Source organism: Bufo gargarizans, chromosome 5 (genome assembly GCF_014858855.1).
Source record: "Bufo gargarizans isolate SCDJY-AF-19 chromosome 5, ASM1485885v1, whole genome shotgun sequence".
Lineage (NCBI taxonomy): Eukaryota > Metazoa > Chordata > Amphibia > Anura > Bufonidae > Bufo > Bufo gargarizans.
Window position 1 is genome coordinate 473339161 of NC_058084.1, and position 20123 is coordinate 473359283.

At 41.2% G+C, this 20123-nt stretch overlaps 1 protein-coding gene across 1 annotated transcript in view; it reads left to right on the top strand.

Moving 5' to 3' along the window:
* Positions 1-17944, top strand: part of LOC122939530 (highly reducing polyketide synthase PKS6-like) — a 68911-nt gene extending 50967 nt beyond the window's left edge. The window contains 3 exon segments of the mRNA XM_044295597.1: positions 11336-11517; positions 12315-12749; positions 12752-17944. Of these exon segments, the coding sequence (XP_044151532.1) occupies positions 11336-11517; positions 12315-12749; positions 12752-17788 (5654 nt within the window). The 3' untranslated portion in view covers positions 17789-17944.
* The last annotated feature ends 2179 nt before the right edge of the window (positions 17945-20123 follow it).

Genomic DNA, 20123 nt, shown 5'->3' on the forward strand with positions numbered 1-20123 from the left:
CCAATGAACCCTTAGAGATAGCCCACTGGGATAGCCACCCAACAAGGGAGTAAGCATTCTCCATCAGTGAGGGGAGTCCACCCACCTCCAGTCAACCTACAGGAAACCAAATAATTCAATATCTGCATTTAAACCTCCCAGAAGCACTTCTCTAGTGCTTCAAAAATTAGACCTGTGGGGTAACTGTTGTGGTACTGTTTGAAATTGTTTTTTTTGGAACTTTGTGATTTTACAATTGTTGCAACTACCACAATGAAAATAAACTTTAAGACCTAACCATGTTGATATTGTGTTATTGTTCTTTTCTAGAGTTTTAACAGAGGGTGCAACCTTTAGACCTAAACTGGAGGCTTTTGTGTATGTAAGTCGTAGGATTTTCTGTAACAGAGGTCCTATAATCGTATCCCTACATAAATGATGCCAATATTTTTTTATATTCTTTTCTATGAGTTTTGGGTCGAAGGGTAGAATGAATAGTACCCAATTTTGCTGTATTGGTCCCACATAACTTTTTACTATCAAAGAAGGTTGATCTATCTATTGAGTGTACTTTCTCCATTACTGAATTCATGACCTCTACAGGGTAGTTTTTCTCAATAAATGGATTAGTTAGTTTTTTCACTTCCTCCTTAAATTGAGAATTGACTGTACAGTTACGTTTTAACTGTTGGAACTGGCTAGTTGGTATATTCACTAACCACCTGTCACGACCATGGTCATGGTCGTGACTCCTGATCCGCATGCAGTTGCCTGCGGTTTGGTTTTTGTCAATCACATTGTGAGGGCGGCTGGATTGTTGCCTCACATGTGGTTGCCGCTGGCAACATCTTTGTACGTGACAGTATAGCAGCCTGAGCTGTGCTGTAAGTGCATGCGGTTGCACTTGGCAACGTGGGTTTATATGTGTGCACTTTCCTTGTCTGTGTGGTGGTTTATTGTGTGTATTCCCCTTTTAGTTGCTGTCTTCCCTTCCCTGGTGTGTGAAGGGTTAATTCCCTTCCTAGTGTGTGTGCACTGGGTGTGTCTGTGTGGGTGTGGCTACATGGGCTATTTAACCTCAGTTGAGACCTGAGTTCTGGGGGGTACTCCAGCCTTGTAGTAGCTGGAGGCACTCTCCTGGTCCCATATACCATCTGCCAGTGAGGGACATCCTTGTGGTCATAAATTGTGATACTATATGTTTATGTGATGTTAAGTTTATGTCTATGTGGTGTCTGTTATTATTGCAGCTATGGTTCTGGGTCCCTGTGTGTTTATGTGTGCTGTGTCCTTTTATGTTTGTGTGTGGACAGCCAGCACTTGTGTCCAGGGATCCAGTCAGTGTGTCTGTGGCAGGTAGAGGTGGAAGTCTTTCACTCTCCTGCCATATTCATAGCCTGTTTATGGTTACATCCCATTGCAGCTCGGCCAGTTTAGACTCCTGTTTCTCCGCATTCAGGAGGAACAGGTGGTCTACCCAGCTCCTAGTTCAGGGATCGGCGGAGGGTGAGTAGAGATCCGAGGTTCCTGAGCATGGGCCCTCCTACCTTCAAGGTCGGCTCATGCAGCTAGGAGTTAGGGTCGGATTAGGGATGCGTTAGGAGGTGACCTGCTCCCTAATTCTGTCTTCCTGGCCGAGCAGCCACTAACATCTTCCGTCATCGCACGGCTGAGGGTTTTCCCCATCCTCAGCCGTGACACCACCTCGGAAGGTGGCAGCTTGAGTAAAGATACAGCTGTTCCTAGCTACAGGTTTTTGTATACGTACTACAGATGATTTTTGATTCTTTAACTGAAATGAGGAGATCTAGGAATTCCACTTGAGTTCTACTAATATGTGGAGTAAACTTTAAATTTCGTACATTACACCGCGCAACAATGATTTTGCTACTGAGAGAAAAACATGTGATTTATACTAAAATTAGTGCGCTGATTCCAAATATGAACTCTGAATTTGCCTGACACGTCTAGATTTTAATTTATACATGCAAAGCCTATTCAGTTATAATATTAATGCATTATATTGGACATATTCCAATGGACATGTCCAGACCTGTTCGGACGCACTCAGGCTGATGTCAGCAGTAAGTATATAAGGCAAGCTGGACAGATTTTGATAAAGTGATATGTTATAGTGCTATCATTTTTGAAACTTAAGATGGATAAACGCAAATCTGTTAACGATCCAGACAATTTCTGCTACATATGTGGCAAATACACTACTTGTGATCAGCGCAAGAATCTGACAAAGCGAGTGCATCTTGCAGCTTGGGATGCATTTGTGCTAGTACTACAGAACTTCCTTGGAAACAGACGAGCTGCAAACTATGCTGAATTAGTAGACAACATGCTTACAGCATATGAACAACTTGGCTGCCGAATGTCATTGAAAGTGCATTTCTTACATTCCCATCTTGACTTTTTCCCACCAAATTTGGGACACAAAAGTGACGAACATGGAGAGCGGTTCCATAAAGATATTTCTACAATGTAGAACAGATATCAAGGCCGCTGGAATCCCAACATGATGGGGGACTACTGCTGGTTTTTGCAATGTGAAAATATGACCGTTCACAAATTCAAAAGCAGATGCCTGAAGCACTTTTAACAGTACTGGGCCTTGCTCGAGTAAGACTTTTAAACAGAAAAACAAGACTTTTTGAAATTTTGTTATTCCATTACATTTTCATACACAGTTTACTACGCAAACTTTGATGTAGATCAGGTAATTGTTGGAGTAAAACTCGTTCTGTTCAAAATTATTCAATGCTTTCCAAGTGCTTCATTCATTTAGGCATACTTATGCATAGCAAAATTTCATGATGTGTTACAACAATTCTGACTTCGAATTTGTAATTTGCACACTCGATTTAGTATACAACAAATGGTTTTTGTCCATTAGCAGATCATTTTTTATTTTTTTTGTTGCGTGGTGTTATCATTTAATCCTTCAGGAAAAATATTCCAGATTTCTGCCAAATAAAAAATATATTGTCTATATAAGGACACCAGAGTACCAGGTGATGACTGCTTGGTCCCACTGTACCACAAATAAGTTGGCATAACTGAGGGAGAACCTGGTATATATGGCAGTGCCCCTCTTTTGCAAATAAAAATTATGTGTCTAAATAAACGTAATACCCTCCATTACAATGTATATATATTTTTTTCAATATTTGTCTATTTTCTCCCATTATTGTACTGCCGCTGTTCCCAGTCCATGCTCAATAATTGTGTACAATGAATTATGTACAATGATTGCACAATAATATATCTACAATTCACTAGTTTGTAGTATTATCATAAGATCGTCCATAAGGCAATAGGGAGTTCTACATGGATACATTTATAAGTGGTAGGTGATAAAAAAAAAGCTTATATTTCTATTATTATTTCAGTGTATATATATATTTCAGTTTATTTTACATAATTAATTTAAAATAGTGTTAGACAATGTAAAGTTTACAAGAATAACCCATATACATAATAAATGCAATAAGAGGAAATTACGCATTGTGCACAAAAAAAGCATAGATAACACATAGAAAATGCATATGAAAAAGCATGCTAATATATGCAAGTTTGTTCATAAATTATTTATTATGATTAGTATTGCCATACAATTTAAGTTATTCTGATCACAATGTTTTCTATCATACTTTTTTGTTGGCTGAATCTGCAATCCAGCCCATATCTTTGAGTTTTCTGCAAAAAGGACCCAGTCCACAGTCTGAGGACAAATACTATAAATGACCACTAGGAAATTACAACCATACTATGGCCACTAAGGAAGAAGCTAGTTACCATTCGAAACACAACTGGCTGGAATCTAATATAGGCTGAGTGTGTGTGTGTATGTCCGCTAAAGGAATCCGCACTTTAAGATACATTTTACATCAGGTACATCAGGTTGCCCATTAAGGTTTTAGATCAGGTCTCAGCTCTCTAGCACGTACCGTTCCTGAGATATTCCCAAAAAATGCAAATATGGCACATCACATGACCTACATTAGCCAATAGAAGCCTGGAGGCCTTTCACTCATATCCCAACTGCCATACACACAGTCACATGAGCCTTATCAGCCAATAGAATCTCGCAGGTCCTTAGTCTCCACATACATACAGTTTTACACCAGGTTTCCATAACAGCCCAGCCATTTTTCTATACTGCTGTAGTTCAGCTTTGAAGGTGCAGGGCACTGTGGATGACACTGTTAAGGAAGCGGAGTGCTCTGGAGGTAACAGTTCAGGGGGCCGGTAGGGTGGCAATTCAGGCCACCCTCAAAAGACGGACTTAAAAACCCCGCCCCCAGGTCCTGTTACACCACACCTCTGATTCGGTTAGACCACACCCCTCCCACTCAGCAGCCCATGCAGATTGAAAAAATTAAGGTAAAAATCAACTTCTGTCAGCTGGAGGGGTAGGAGGGAGGGTGACTTTCTCCCTGCAGCTCTCGCTCAGACAGCACAGTGCTGCTGTCTGAGAGTGAGCTGTTCAAAAGGACATCCCTGTGTCTGTCCAGGCCCTGCGCTGGACGGAGGATAGGGAGTCTGAAAGCCGGACTGTCCAGCCTAAAACCGGACTGCTACCCTAGGGGCAGGCTGCTGTGGAGGTCACATTTAAGAGGACGGTCCGCTATGGAGGTCAGTGTTAAGGGCAGATTGCTGTAGAGGCCACTGTTAAGGGAGCGGGGTGTTGTGGAAATCACTTTTAAGGAGATGGGGTACTGTGGAGGTCACTAATAAAGGGGTGGCCACTGTGCAGGTCAGTGTTAAGGGGCTGAATGCTGTGGAGGTCACTGTTAAAGGGGCAGGCACTGTGGAGATCTCTGTTAAGGGGGCAGGGAATGGTGAGGTCACAGCTAAGGGGACGGCCCACTATGGAGGTCAGTATATTAACCCCTTAAGGATGTAGGGCGGCCCTATTTCCCAAATCCTTAAGGACTCAGGGCGTACCGGTACATCCTAAGTTTAAATCGCTATTGCGGCGCCCCGGGGGTTAATCCGAACAGGATGCCATCTGAAATCATTCAGCCGGCATCCTGTCACAATGCCAGGGGGGTCATATGACCCCCCCATATCAGCGATCACCGCAAACCGCAGGTCAATTCAGACCTTCGGTTTGCTTCGCTTTCTGCAGTTTCCAAACCCCGCGGTCCCTGACCGCGGGGATCAGAAACTTTAGTGTGCCCAAAATATAGATTTTGCACGCCCCCTGCATAATTTTATGCCGGCGGGTGGTGCAGGAGGGGGTTGTGGGCGGCGGGGGCGGTGCGGGAGGCGGGCGGTGCGGCAGGTGGGATCGCGATCCCCCGCCCGCCTCCTCTTGAAAATTCATTGGTGTTCAGTGGGTATACCAGGGTGTCAGCACATTGCTGACACTCTGGTATAAACGGCTGACATCTGTGCAGATGTCAGCCGTTTAACCCTTTCCATACCGAAAAGGTTAACTGTCAGGGTCATGGAGCTCCCTCCCTCTCCCATCGGGGGGCTGCTGTGCCTTTGCAGCCCCCAGACAGGATGGGGTGACAGAGGTAGGGAGCCCCCCTCCTTACCCTTCCCCGTCTGCAAAGTTGTGGCCACAACTGAGCAGACGGGGAAGGTTCCCATGGCAACAGGACGCCTTCTCAGGCATCTGGTAAAATTTCAAGATTTGCTTCTAAACTTCTAAGCCTTGTAACATCCCCCCCAAAAAAAATATCATTACCAAAATAATACAAACATGAAGTAGACATATGGGGAATGTAAAGTCATCACAATTTTTTGGGGTATTACAGAAGTAGAGAAACTGAAACTTTGAAATTTGCAAATCTTTCAACATTTTTGGTAAATTAGGTATTTTTTTATGCAAAAAAATTAATTTTTTGACTTCATTTTACCAGTGTCATGAGGTACAATATGTGACGAAAAAACAATCTCAGAATGGCCTGGATAAGTCCTTAAGGTGAAATAGGGCTGAGTCCTTAAGGGGCTAAGGGGTGGGGTGCTGTAGAGATCACAGTTAAAGGGGTGGGGTGTTTTGGAAGTCACATTTTAAGGGAACAGAGCTCTGTGGAGGTCACTGTTAAAGGGGCAGGGTACAGTGTAGGTCACTGTTAAGGGAACGGGGTACTGTGGCAGTCACTGTTAAAGGGGCTGGGAATGGTGGTCAGTTAAGGGGACTGTAGCCTAAGTCTCTGGTCAGTGTTAAGGGGAGGGTGTTGTAGAGGTCACTGTTATGGGGGCGGGCCCCTGTGGACGTCACTGTCAAGGGGGTGGGGTGCTGTGTAACTCCCTGTTAAAGGGGCAGGCTGCTTAAGGTCAAAGTTAAGGGGGTGGGCTGCTGTGGAGGTCCCATTTTAAGGCAAAGGGCACTGTGGGGGGCTCAGTGTTAAGGGTGGGGGCTGTGGATGTCACTGTTAAGGGGGTAGGCTGCTGTGGAGGTCCCATTTTAAGGGAAAGGGCACTGTGGGGGGCTCAGTGTTAAGGGGTGGGGTGCTGTAGATGTCACTGTTATAGTAGAAACTGTTGATATCTTTTAACAACACATACAAGCATTAAATGAAATAGATTAAATATACCCGTGCAAATCCACCCCCTGAATGTGCCTTTGCAGCCCCCAGACAGGATGGGGTGACAGAGGTAGGGAGCCCCCCTCCTTACCCTTCCCCGTCTGCGAAGTTGTGGCCACAACTGAGCAGACGGGGAAGGTTCCCATGGCAACAGGACGCCTTCTCAGGCATCCTGCTGTCCATGGTGCTGAACAGATCTATGTGTAAGTAAAATACAGTACAAAACACTATATAGGGTACTGGGTCAAAAAAAATTCAAAAAAAGTGAAAAAGTTAAAATAAAAAAACACATTTATCACTGAATAAAAATGAAAAAAATAAAATTCACTACACATATTAGGTATCGCCGCGTCCGTAACGACCTGATCTATAAAACGGTCATGTTACTTTCCCCGCACGGTGAACGCCATAAAAAAAAAACTATGAGAAAATTGAAATTTTGCCCACCTTACTTCCCAAAAAAGGTAATAAAAGTGATAAAAAAAGTCACATGTACGCCAAAATAGTACCAATAAAACTGTCATCTCATCCCGCAAAAATCATACCCTACCCAAGATAATCGCCCAAAAACTGAAAAAAATATAAAAATATCACATGACCTAACCCCTCAGGTGACCACCGTAAAAAAATTTAAACGGTGTAAAAAAAGCAATTTTTTGTCATCTTACATCACAAAAAGTGTAATAGCAAGCGATCAAAAAGTCATATGCACCCCAAAATAGTGCCAATCAAACCGTCATCTTATCCCACAAAAAATGAGACCCTACTTAAGATAATCGCCCAAAAACTAAAAAAAACTATGGCTCTTAGACTATGGAGACACTAAAACATTTTTTTGATTTTAAAAATGAAGTCATTGTATAAAACTTACATAAATAAAAAAAATTGTATACATATTAGGTATCACCGATCTAACCTGTCAGATTAATGTTGTAAATAACAAAAAAAGTGCCCAAAAAGCTATTTCTTGTTACTTTGCCGCACAAAAAGTGTAATATAGAGCAACCAAAAATCATATGCACCCTAAACTAGTACCAACAAAACTGCCACCCTATCCCGTAGTTTCTAAAATAGGGTAACTTTTTTGGAGTTTCTACTCTAGGGGTCCATCAGGGGGCTTCAAATGGGACATGGTGTCAAAAAAAATTCAGTCCAGCAAAATCTGCCTTCCAAAAACCTTATGGCATTCCTTTCCTTCTGTGCCCTGTCGTGTGCCCATATAGCAGTTTACGACCACATATGGGGTGTTTCTGTAAACTACAGAATCAGGGCCATAAATAACGAGTTTTGTTTGGCTGTTAACCCTTGCTTTGTAACTGGAAAAAAAATATTAAAATGGAAAATCTGCCCAAAAAGTTAAATTTTGAAATTGTATCTCTATTTTCCATTAAATCTTGTGCAACACCTAATGGGTTAACAAAGTTTGTAAAATAAGTTTTGAATACCTTAAGGGGTGTAGTTTCTTACATGGGGTCACTTTTATGGAGTTTCTACTCTAGGGGTGCATCAGGGGGGGCTTCAAATGGGACATGGTGTAAAAAAACCAGTCCAGCAAAATCTGGCTTCCAAAAACCATACGGCTGTGTAGCCGTACAGTAGTTTACGGCCACATATGGGGTGTTTCTGTAAACGGCAGAGTCAGGGCAATAAAGATACAAGGCTGTTAACCCTTGCTTTGTTAGTGGAAAAAATGGGTTAAAATGGAAAATTAGGCAAAAAAATGAAATTCTCAAATTTCATCCCCATTTGCCAATAACTCTTGTGCAACACCTAAAGGGTTAACGAAGTTTGTAAAATTAGTTTTGAATACCTTGAGGGGTGTAGTTTACAGAATGGGGTCATTTTTGGGCGGTTTCTATTATGTAAGCCTCGCAAAGTGACTTCAGACCTGAACTGGTCCCTAAAAATTGTTTTTTTGCAAATTTCTGAAAAATTTCAAGATTTGCTTCTAAACTTCTAAGCCTTGTAACATCCCCCCCCAAAAAAATATCATTACCAAAATAATTCAAACATGAAGTAGACATATGGGGAATGTAAAGTCATCACAATTTTTTGGGGTATTACTATGTATTACAGAAGTAGAGAAACTGAAACTTTGAAATTTGCAAATCTTTCAACATTTTTGGTAAATTAGGTATTTTTTTATGCAAAAAAATTAATTTTTTGACTTCATTTTACCAGTGTCATGAGGTACAATATGTGACGAAAAAACAATCTCAGAATGGCCTGGATAAGTCCTTAAGGTGAAATAGGGCTGAGTCCTTAAGGGGCTAAGGGGTGGGGTGCTGTAGAGATCACAGTTAAAGGGGTGGGGTGTTTTGGAAGTCACATTTTAAGGGAACAGAGCTCTGTGGAGGTCACTGTTAAAGGGGCAGGGTACAGTGTAGGTCACTGTTAAGGGAACGGGGTACTGTGGCAGTCACTGTTAAAGGGGCTGGGAATGGTGGTCAGTTAAGGGGACTGTAGCCTAAGTCTCTGGTCAGTGTTAAGGGGAGGGTGTTGTAGAGGTCACTGTTATGGGGGCGGGCCCCTGTGGACGTCACTGTCAAGGGGGTGGGGTGCTGTGTAACTCCCTGTTAAAGGGGCAGGCTGCTTAAGGTCAAAGTTAAGGGGGTGGGCTGCTGTGGAGGTCCCATTTTAAGGCAAAGGGCACTGTGGGGGGCTCAGTGTTAAGGGTGGGGGCTGTGGATGTCACTGTTAAGGGGGTGGGCTGCTGTGGAGGTCCCATTTTAAGGGAAAGGGCACTGTGGGGGGCTCAGTGTTAAGGGGTGGGGTGCTGTAGATGTCACTGTTATAGTAGAAACTGTCGATATCTTTTAACAACACACACAAGCATTAAATGAAATAGATTAAATATACCCGTGCAAATCCACCCCCTGAATACTGAGTGTGATCCGCATCTGATCAGCATGGCTTGCACGTAAATATCTGTGCATTGCCAACTGTTAGCAGCACTTGCATATCTCTGTGCTTCCATCTGTGAACTGGCCTTGGAGGTCCCTGAGCTAAGTGAGGAAAACACGTGGCGTGCCTGGAGGGGGGAGACACCGTATCAGCCGCAAGTTTGTATCCATTGACTAACAGCCGGTCATAAAAGAAAATCTACTTCAAAGCGGTCTTCTGTATGGGAAGTGGTAAAAGTTAATTGCTCTTATGTGACTTGTTATATACTACTTCATCAAGTGGAAACATTGTGTGATTTATATGAAAGCAGCCTCCTGGTCTAAATAGCTGTGAACTATCAGTTCACCCAGCATTGACTACCTAGGGAACAGTGAACTGATATGATATATCTCACAATAAGTGTTTTATGAACAAATTATTAATTGTTTCATGTATTTTTATTAATTAATAACAGAAAGGGCCCTGCTGACATTATATATTGTATTTATTTTTTTACTAATAAATCATTGAGATTTTTACTGCCCTGTACTGCACCGGGTTATTTCAGGTGGGGGAGTGCCTGCTATTATTTTGTATGTAAAAGCCTAAAGGGGTTTGCCTACTCCTTTACTATTGATTGCCTATCCTCAGCATATATCCTCAATATCAGATCACCAGGGGTCCAACACCACACACCCAAGACAGTCAGCTATTTCAGAGTAGCACCGGAGTCTGAACTACACAGCTCCATCCTTAAAAAGTGGGCAGAGCTGGTTACTGTAGCGCTGCTCCCATTGAAGTGAATAGTAGCAGAGCTGAAGTTACAAGCACCATGCAGAGGAGTGTGGACAGAATTGTGTAGTTCCAGCACTGACTTCCTGTACTTGAGCCAATGGGGGATTGGAAGCTTAAAGTGGCCACAGAAAAAACACTAAAAGAGGATCTTTGTTGTAGGCATGACCAAATTGACAGAGGTTCCACAGAAGTAGGCAGGGTCAGCCGAAGTAGTTGAGGCCAGCAATACCGTAGTGCAGAACACAATGCCACCCCAGCAGAATCAAATACCACAGTGCAGCACAAAATAATGCTATCTCAGTGCAGTACAGTTCAATTCAAGAGGGTATCTGCAGTTACCAGCAATGCTCATAAGTACAGTACCGGATGCCCCAAGCATTAATTACTACTGAGAGCATCAGATTGTTAGGTAACCAGCTGTAGCCAGGAGGAGGGCTCGGTGGCCCACTAGGCACTGGCCCAAAGAGAAATTTTCCTGTAAGGTTAAGGCCAGTCTGCCCCTGGTCGAAGCTACACTGACACAGCTGATCGTGGGAGTGCGGGTTGTCAGGGTGGAATCAATGGCAGATCTACAGCACAGTGTACGATGACTGTGTGTTAAAAGCAGATTTTACCATGGCTACGAATATTGCTAGGGTAAGGTGAAAATTCTACCTTGTATGGGCCGTACTTTTGCACTTAGAGAATGCAAGAGGCAATTCGGGGGCATTCTCACAATTGTTAATATTTCACAGTTGGCAAACCACATGGCTATGATCCAAAATATAGAACTTATTATACTTCCCTGCAACATGCGGAGACCACAGACCCACTGAAGTCAATAGGTCCACAATGTGATGCAGCATGATTAGAATTAGAACTTTATTTTCTTTTTATCTTGAATTGCTGTGGAAATATGTGGACATTTATAGTTATGTGCAAGTACCTAACTACCTCACATGACCATTTAGCTACTCATTCAGGATTTCATAAAACATTCTTTCTAGCCTCACCTAAAGTCAGTGGTCATTTACTTTAAAGATCAGAAACACTTCAGTGTGACAAATAAGGACAGTATTGTTCATATGTATATTTATTTTTCAACAGGATTTAATTCATACATGTATTTCTTTCTGTACATTTAAAAGGTGATTGTGAGATGGCGATATGTGGTGGTGTCAGCTGTATCATCGAACCTCGCATCTTCGTTTCCCTTTGTAAGGCAAAGATGCTATCCGCTGATGGAACCAGTAAACCTTTCTCTAATAGAGCAGATGGATACGGAAGAGGAGAAGGATGCGGCATTGTTCTACTAAAACCTTTCAAAAAGGTATGGATTGTTGGCTGACTCAATATTTTCTACAAGTCTTCAGCAAGATCACTTTTATTGAGCTCCACCACTTGACTCCTGACTCTAACGTTTCACCTACGCGTCACTTTAAATGAAGTAATTTTTATTTAATTATTATTTCATAGAAAAGTTACTTCCTTCTCTTATCAGGCTCTTATCCTGCTTCCCTCTTCTTTTCCTAATTCTATAATTCACTGTTCAGACCTATCTTCAGTGAAGAAAGGCTGCTTGCTCACTGGAAGATCAGATTAAATAGACGTCTATGGAGAAAGAATGGAGGAGGGGGAAGAGAAGGGAGGGGATGCTGCAGAGTATTGCAGGTTTGTAAGTGATTTACTGTCTTAACTGCTGCATTCACATTTATACTGCTAGTTCTGGTATGTATTGTCCTTCATTACTGCTGCGGATTTTGAGGTTGCGCTGCAGAGTGTAAGGGAAAAGATTTTCCTGTTTCAGCACCTCCTATGTCTGGACATACATTAAACCAGCTAGTCTCGGCCCACAACCCCTGAAAAAGATGACAATTACAGGAAGATTCCAGAGGAAAGTCATGCTAAAAATATCTGAAAAACGACCTAAAATGGCAGTTACTCTTGAAATAATGCTTTATCATGACTGCTTTCCCTACAGTAACCAATGTTTTGGTTTGACACCTGTTTTCATCATGTTCACTGGACATTTGGTGCACATGCTATTATCCGTGTCCGCATTTCTATTTGGCTGTGAATATTTTGTTTAACACTTGGTAACATCTCCTTCATTTTAACATTTCATAGGCTAAAGAAGAATACTGTAAAGTCTGGGGACTTATAAGTGCAAGTGCAATAAACCAAGATGGACACTCAGTATCACCCATCACAAGGCCATCTCAAGATCAGCAGGAATATGTATTGCAACACATCTATAGCAAGATAGATCCATGTTCTGTGCAACACATTGAGGCTCATGGTACTGGAACAAGAATTGGTGACCCAACAGAAGCTGCCAGCTTAGGAAATATCATTGGGAAAAAAAGGAATGGAATGAAGCCCCTAAAGATTGGATCCGTTAAAGGAAACATAGGTCACACTGAATCTGCTGCTGGAGTTGCTGGCTTAATAAAGGTTCTTCTCATGATGCATTATGAAATAATCCCTCCATCTCTACATTATTCTAAAGAAAATGGCATCAAAATGATTGGTGAATCAAAACTAGAAATTCCAACCAGAACTTAAAAAAGTGGCAGGAGGACATCAAATTTGGAAGAATGGCAGGAATAAATTGTTTTGGGTTTGGAGGAACTAATGTTCATGTTGTTATCAAACAAAATAAGCAAGAATATCCCAAATATCACTCAAAACGATCAGTTGACATATTTATATTATCTGCAGCCTCAAGCAAATCCCTTCAACTGTGTATCGAAGACACAAAAATAGCATTAGGCAGCACAACATCCTTAACTCTGGAGAACCTGGTCTACACAGCAGCTTGCAGGAGAAGTCATTTAAATTACAACAACAGAATAGGATTTATGGCCTCTTCATTAACTCATTTGCATCAACAGTTACAAACTGTGAGCAAATACCCCCTTATAGCTACATCCAGCCCTCATATTGTGTTTGTATTCTGTGGTAATGGAGTCCTTTATAAAGGGATGTGTAAGATGTTACTTGAACATGAGCCAGTGTTCAGGACAACATGTATGGCAGTTGATAAGTTGATTCAGTCTTACACCTCCATTTCTGTTTTGCAGTTGTTACAGGAAGAGTTTGATGATTTCTCAAGACCAGATGTGGCACAGTTGTTGCTCTTTACAATTCAGGTGTCATTAGTAGCTCTCCTAAAACACTGGGGGGTAAGGCCAAACTGCACTGTGGGCCATTCAGTTGGAGAAGTTGCGGCAGCACATTGTTCTGGACTTATTTCACTTGAAGATGCTGTAAAAATTATATATTATAGGAGCACACTGCAATGCAAAGCTGTTGGGGGACTTATGTTGGTAGTTGGAAATATACTCGTGATGGAAATATCAAAAATAATTCAGTTATACAAGGGAAAAGTATGTATTGCTGCTTATAACAGTCCTACTTCATGCACATTGTCAGGTGACACTTTTTCAATAAAACATCTGCAAGGGGAACTGACCAAGAAATACAATGAAAATAATATATTTCTGCATATACTTGATGTCCCTGCTGCATACCACAGCCACATGATGGATCCTATATTGAATGAGATAAAAGAGATGTTGAAAGATTTACAGGGAAAAGATATTCATGTTGATATTATATCAACAGTGACCGGAAAGCCTGCATCCAAAGGAGATTTCACCACTGGTGATTACTGGGCTAAAAATATTCGTGAATCAGTTGCCTTTCAACAAGCTATAGAAGCTTCAGCAAGAGATAAAGAAAACACTCTTTTTATTGAAATAGGCCCTCGGAGAGCACTACAAAGGAACATAATTGAAACGTTAGGCCCCAACACAACAGTATTACCTGCTTTACAGCCCAATAAAGAGTATGAGACCATCTTTTCCATGCTGATTGCACTTTTTACACAAGGATACAATCCTGAGTGGTGTAATGTTTTTGACGCATATAAATCATCTCCATCTATAATTCCAAGATATCAATTTGATCACATCAAACAAGATATCAGATATGAAAAAATTAGACAGGGGAATCAAACAGCATCCAGTCCTAACCACCCATTAATTCGTAGCTTGAGTGAGGATTTCACCGACTTCCAATGTACAGTATCTAAAACCAGTACACCCTATGTCTATGAACATACAAACTGGGGTTCTGCCCTCATTCCAGGTGCATTCTATGTAGAACTTGGATTAGCAGCTGCATCTATGAGCTTCAAACCTAAACCCCCTTTAAGTTCTTTAGAAATCAGTGTAACATTTTCCAACCCTTGTGTTCTTCACCAAGACTCTGTTGACCTGAAAATCAAGCTACACCAAGAAGGCAAAGTAACTCATTTTGAAGTTCTAACATCACACATTTTTGCAAGTGGGCAACTCCTAAAGCATAACTCTATAGCAAACACAGTAAAAAGGATCTCAGTTGAACAGATATTTAGTAGATGTACCTCTATTTTCAAAACTGAAAGGATTTATGAGCAGCTCTCTACACTTGGATTTGAATACGGGAAAAGTTACAAGCATCTGGGTGATGTTCATTATGGAAATGATCTCAAAGAAGGGATTGCCAGACTGAAAGTGAGTGAAGAAGTCAGAGAAGCAATGTATGAGTACCACATCCATCCAGTCATTTTAGACTGCTTTCTTCAAATGGGAGTTTGTGTGGGATCGAGAACAAAAGAATCAGTGATCTTCCCATCATCCATTGGAAGTTTAACGATTCTACAGCCTCTTCAAGAAGAAATGATCATCTACATGAAAACAATAAAAACAACAGAGAAGTACATTGAGTTTTGTGGATGTTTTGCAGACAACACTGGTTCAATTTTAGTAGAAATAAAAAGTGCTAAGTTGTCATTTCTAAAACAAACAGAGAACAAACAAGTGAAAACTTTTTACCAAGTTAAATGGACACAATGTTCACAACCCAGTCATATTCCAGAAAATGAGCCAAAAATGTTAATTTTTTCTGACACTATTGGAATAGGTGAAAAAGTATCAAAGTATATGCCAAATGAACCTAACTATATTATGTTCAACAGCTGGGATTCAGATTTTCAGGCACAAAAGCTTCTCAATAGTGACTGCACTGATGTTGTGTTTATGTGGGGAATCCAAAGGTTATCTGACGATATTTCAAGTAACCTTACACAATATCTAGCAAAATGCTGTGACATCTATAGACAGCTGATTTTAGCAGTGAGAAAAAAGTCCTCTATGCCTTCTATCCGTACAGTGACATTCAGAACAGTAGACAGCACGGTGGATAATATTAACCCTGGATTTGCATTTGTTGGAATGACAAGAGCTTGTCTCTTTGAAATGCCTGACATAACATTTCAGCTGATTGACATTAGCTCCACAAGTCCCCAAGATGTTAAGGCACTAGCCCAGGTTCTTCATAATTATAATCCAGAGGACCATCCAGAGATCTGGATTAATGAAGGCTCTGTTTATGACAATGAAATAATTTTCACTGAGACTGAAAAGAGAACACGAAAGATAGATTCTTTAGAGAAAACTGATAATTTCACCCTTTACACTTCAGAGCCTTATACGGTAACTAACATTTCTGCTGAACAGTCTAATCGCAAATTATCTGACCTTAAAAGCAAAGACTTGGAGATTTGTGTTGATAAAATTTGCATCCACACAGATGATTATTTTCCTATTAGCCTTTCAAGTTGGAAATATGGGAATGCTTTGTACTGGAACTCTTTGACTAGTGATAAGCATGAGCTTGTTGCTCTGGATTTTGCTGGTATTGTGACTGCCGTTGGCAAATGTGTTAAAAAAATTCAAGTTGGTGATCGAGTTGCCGCATGCTATCCAATAACAGCAACCTCTAAAGTCACTCTTTCAGAAAATGTTTGCTACTTAGTCAAAAAAGCTCCAGTGATAAAAAGTGCTCCTTGCATCTCATTCTTTGTCTTAGCCTGGGAAATTTTGCACAATCAACTACCACGTGCAAAGAATAAGTCTAAACTCGCTATTTTAACATCTGATGTAAACTCAGTCTTATGCAGAGTTTTGTCCAAGACAGCAAAACAGAGTGGATGGGAAACTGTAATATCTGTTGGAAGTAGGGAGGTTGATAAGCAGTGCACTTCAATGGTTATTCTTCCGACAGTAGGAGATGTCTCTAGAGAGGTTCTTAATGCACTACCACTCCTCAAAGATGTGGTTTCTATAACTGATCATAAGAATTTTAAGAACTGGCAAAATATAATTCTTAGCAGTCAAGATTTTTATGTCCACTTGCTTGATATTTCTGCCATTTTCCGGAAGGCATATTTACAAAAGCATGCAAAAAATCTGCATAAGTGGCTTTATTCCATTACTTCATTAAACACCATTATCATTCCAAAACATTTGATCCAACTATCAAGGAAAGAATCTGGCTGTTTTAGTGGAGAAACCAGCTACTTTACCACCCAGTCCTTACCTATAATTGAGCTAGACAATAGTACTGTCTCATTGATACCAATATCAGCACCCAATCCAATGCTCTTCAAATATAAAGCTGTTTACATTGTCACGGGTGGTCTGACTGGTCTTGGATTTGAAACTGTGAAATTTATTGGGAATAATGGTGGGGGCCACATAGTGATCCTGTCCAGAAGAAAACCACCCTCTGAAACAGAACAGCAGTTAGCAGAAATTCAGAATCAAACAGAAAGTACCAAGATAATCAATATACAATGTGACATTTCCCATTACTCAGAAGTAAAAAAAGCCATTGATTTCATAAAATTAATATTTCCAAATGTCCCAGTGAGAGGCATCTTTCACAGTGCTGTTGTTTATAATGATAGGATTTTGCAGAATCTAAACTTGTCCCTGTTTGAGAAAGTTCTTAGCCCCAAAGTCAATGGAGTTGTGAATCTTCACCTTGCCACATTAAACATGAAACTTGACTATTTTGTTTGCTATTCGTCTACTGCTTCATTTGTTGGAAATGCAGGTCAAGCAAATTATGCTGCTGCCAACTCCTTCCTAGATATCTTCTGCCAATATAGAAGGAATATGGGCCTTTGTGGACAATCGATCAGTTGGGGTGGCCTCAATCTTGGAGTACTTACCAATCAGCTTCATGTGCATAAAATCTTAGAAGCAAAGGGAGCACTTCTTTTTAGCATTGTGGAAATTCATGAGCATCTGAAGACATGTCTTCAACTAAATAATTCAAGTCAAGCAATAGCCAAATTTAACTTTAAAACCATGTATGAAAACCAGATGTCTCAAATTCCAGCAGTAAAAAAACGATTCTACAGTGTGATAATAGGAGACATGAGTAGTTGGGAGCAAACATCAAAAGAAAACCATTCTTCCAATAGTAACAATGAAACATGTGAAGATTATATTTTGTTAGTAATTACTGAACTCACAGGAGTCAGCCCAAGTGACATCACTATGAGTACTCTTCTCAGTTCTCTAGGGATTGACTCGATGTCAGCTATGACATTACAGAGTCGAATCCTCAAAGAGAAGAACATGAGGATACCCCTGCTAAAACTACTTGATCCCAAAACAGCAGTCTCAACGTTGGTATCCCTGGTTAAAGAAACTTTAGATAAAAAAGAGATTGGAAGCGAGATAATAGAGGAAACTATTCTGTGATATGGGAAAATTCATCAACAATGAACCCTATGAATTCAAGGACTGTTCGTTATGGCATTTTGTGTACTTTTTTCAACAGATGGCAATGCATAGTGTTTTTGTTATCATGCAAAATTTATTTTTTATTCTGATAATTTCTTTAATTATAGTAGAGTTACAGTTAAGATGATAGTCTGTCCATAGTAACATCATCTTCTATTGGTTCAGCTGGCACCTGACTTGGTGCCACTATGGATGTCACACCAGCTGACAAAGTAGCAATGATAGCAGTGGGGGCACGCAAAACCAGTGGCAGACAACTAGAGCAAACTAAGTAAAGTATTTGCAATTTTAAGCTTGTAAACACAGATTTTCATGTTTAATCTTTTTTTTTTTTTTTTTTACCAAAGCTTAACAGATTTTGTATAAAATACAGTATTTTTCGCCCTTTAAGATGCACCTCCCCATAAGGCGCACTTAGGTATTTAAAGGGATTTTGTCACCTGGATTTTAGTGACAGAGCTTTTAACATCATCACATCATTCTGCCCGTTTTGTATTAAAATATACTAGTATTACTACCCTAAGTGTTGTCCTTCGTCTAGAAAATCTCTTTTTTTAATATGGTAATTACCTGAGTAAGGTGCCCAAGGGGCTGTCCCTCTGGCCGTTGGTGCCCCGCCACACCCCTTCTCCTGTAGCCCAGCACCACCCCACTGCTAATTTATTCACTCCTCATTGCCGTCTGGTGTATGTGCAGTGCGTCCTGTGAGGCCGATTCCAGGCGCTGACGTGTATCCACGGCACATGCGCGAGCTTATGGATACACATGTCAGCGCCTGGAATCGGCCTCACAGGACGCACTGCACATGCGCCAGACGGCAATGAGGAGTGAATAAATTAGCAGTGGGGCGGTGCTGGGCTCCAGGAGAAAGGGCGTGGCTGGGCACCAACGGCCGGAGGGACAGCTCCTTGGGCACCTTACTCAGGTAATTACCATATTAATAAAAGCGATTTTCTAGACAAAGGACAACACTTAGGGTAGTAATACTAGTATATTTTAATACAAAACGAGCAGACTGATGTGATGATGTTAAAAGCTCTGTCACTAAAATCCAGGTAACAGAATCCCTTTCAGGAGGAAAATAATAAGAAAAAAAATATTTTACACCAAAAGGTGTGCTTTTGGTGGGTTTTGAACTAATGGTGGTCTGTGGATGACACTATTATGGGGGATCTGTGGATGACGCACTGTTATGGGGATCTGTGGATGACGCACTGTTATGGGGATCTTTGGATGGCACTGTTATGGGGGAGGATCTTTGGATGGCACTATTATGGGGGGAATCTGTGGATGGCACTGTTATGGGGGATCTGTGGATGGCACTGTTGGGGGGATCTGTGGAAGGCACCTTTATGGGGCATCTGTGGATGGCACTGTTATGAGGGCATCTGTGGATGACACTGTTATGAGGGCATCTGTGGATGACACTGTTATGGGGGGAATCTGCAGATGACAAATACCATATATAGCATATTATGCTATATATGTGTCATCCATAGATATCCCCCATAACAGTGTCCCTGTGTACATAAATAGTGACCCCGATACAGGGCGTGAAGGCTGGCAACTGGTGTTGAAATCTCGGCGGGGCCCGAAGCAATCACTGTACTCATTTACACCGGGCCCCGCACACACCAGTATTCATATGTAAACTGTAGGCAATCCATATGTAAACTGCAAGGTAGTGCAATCCACATAGTACTCTCTATGAAACTCCCGTACTAACAGGCACTGGAGGCTGGACGGTCACTCACTTCCTCACGCGCCTGCTCCGCTTGCTTCATTAATAAAGTGGGAGGAGCATGTGCGTGAGGAATTGAGTGACTGGCCAGCCTGCCTGCTAGTACGGCGTTTCATAGTGAGTACTATGTGGATTGCGCTACAGTTTACATATGTATTGCCTACAGTTTACATATCGATTGCCTACAGTTTACATATGAATACTGGTGTGTGCGGGGCCCGGTGTATTAGAGTACAGTGACTGCACCGTGCCTCGCCGCAAGTTGCCCACCTCCAGCCCCTCATCCCAAACCGCTGAAAAATCGCAGCTGGTTATGTATCAGTGTTAGCAGTGTAAAAATTTCAGCATTCGCCCCATAAGACCCGTCTTATGGGGCAAAAAATACGGTACATTAAAATTCTTCATTGTACACCAAAAATACAACTTATAAAAAATAAGAAATGGCAATCAATGTTCCTTTTTGGTAACCCTGAATTTCCTAAAATGCACAATTAGGAAGAAGTGCTGAAATTAATTATATTCTCTGGAGAGATTTCATAAAGCCTCACTGAT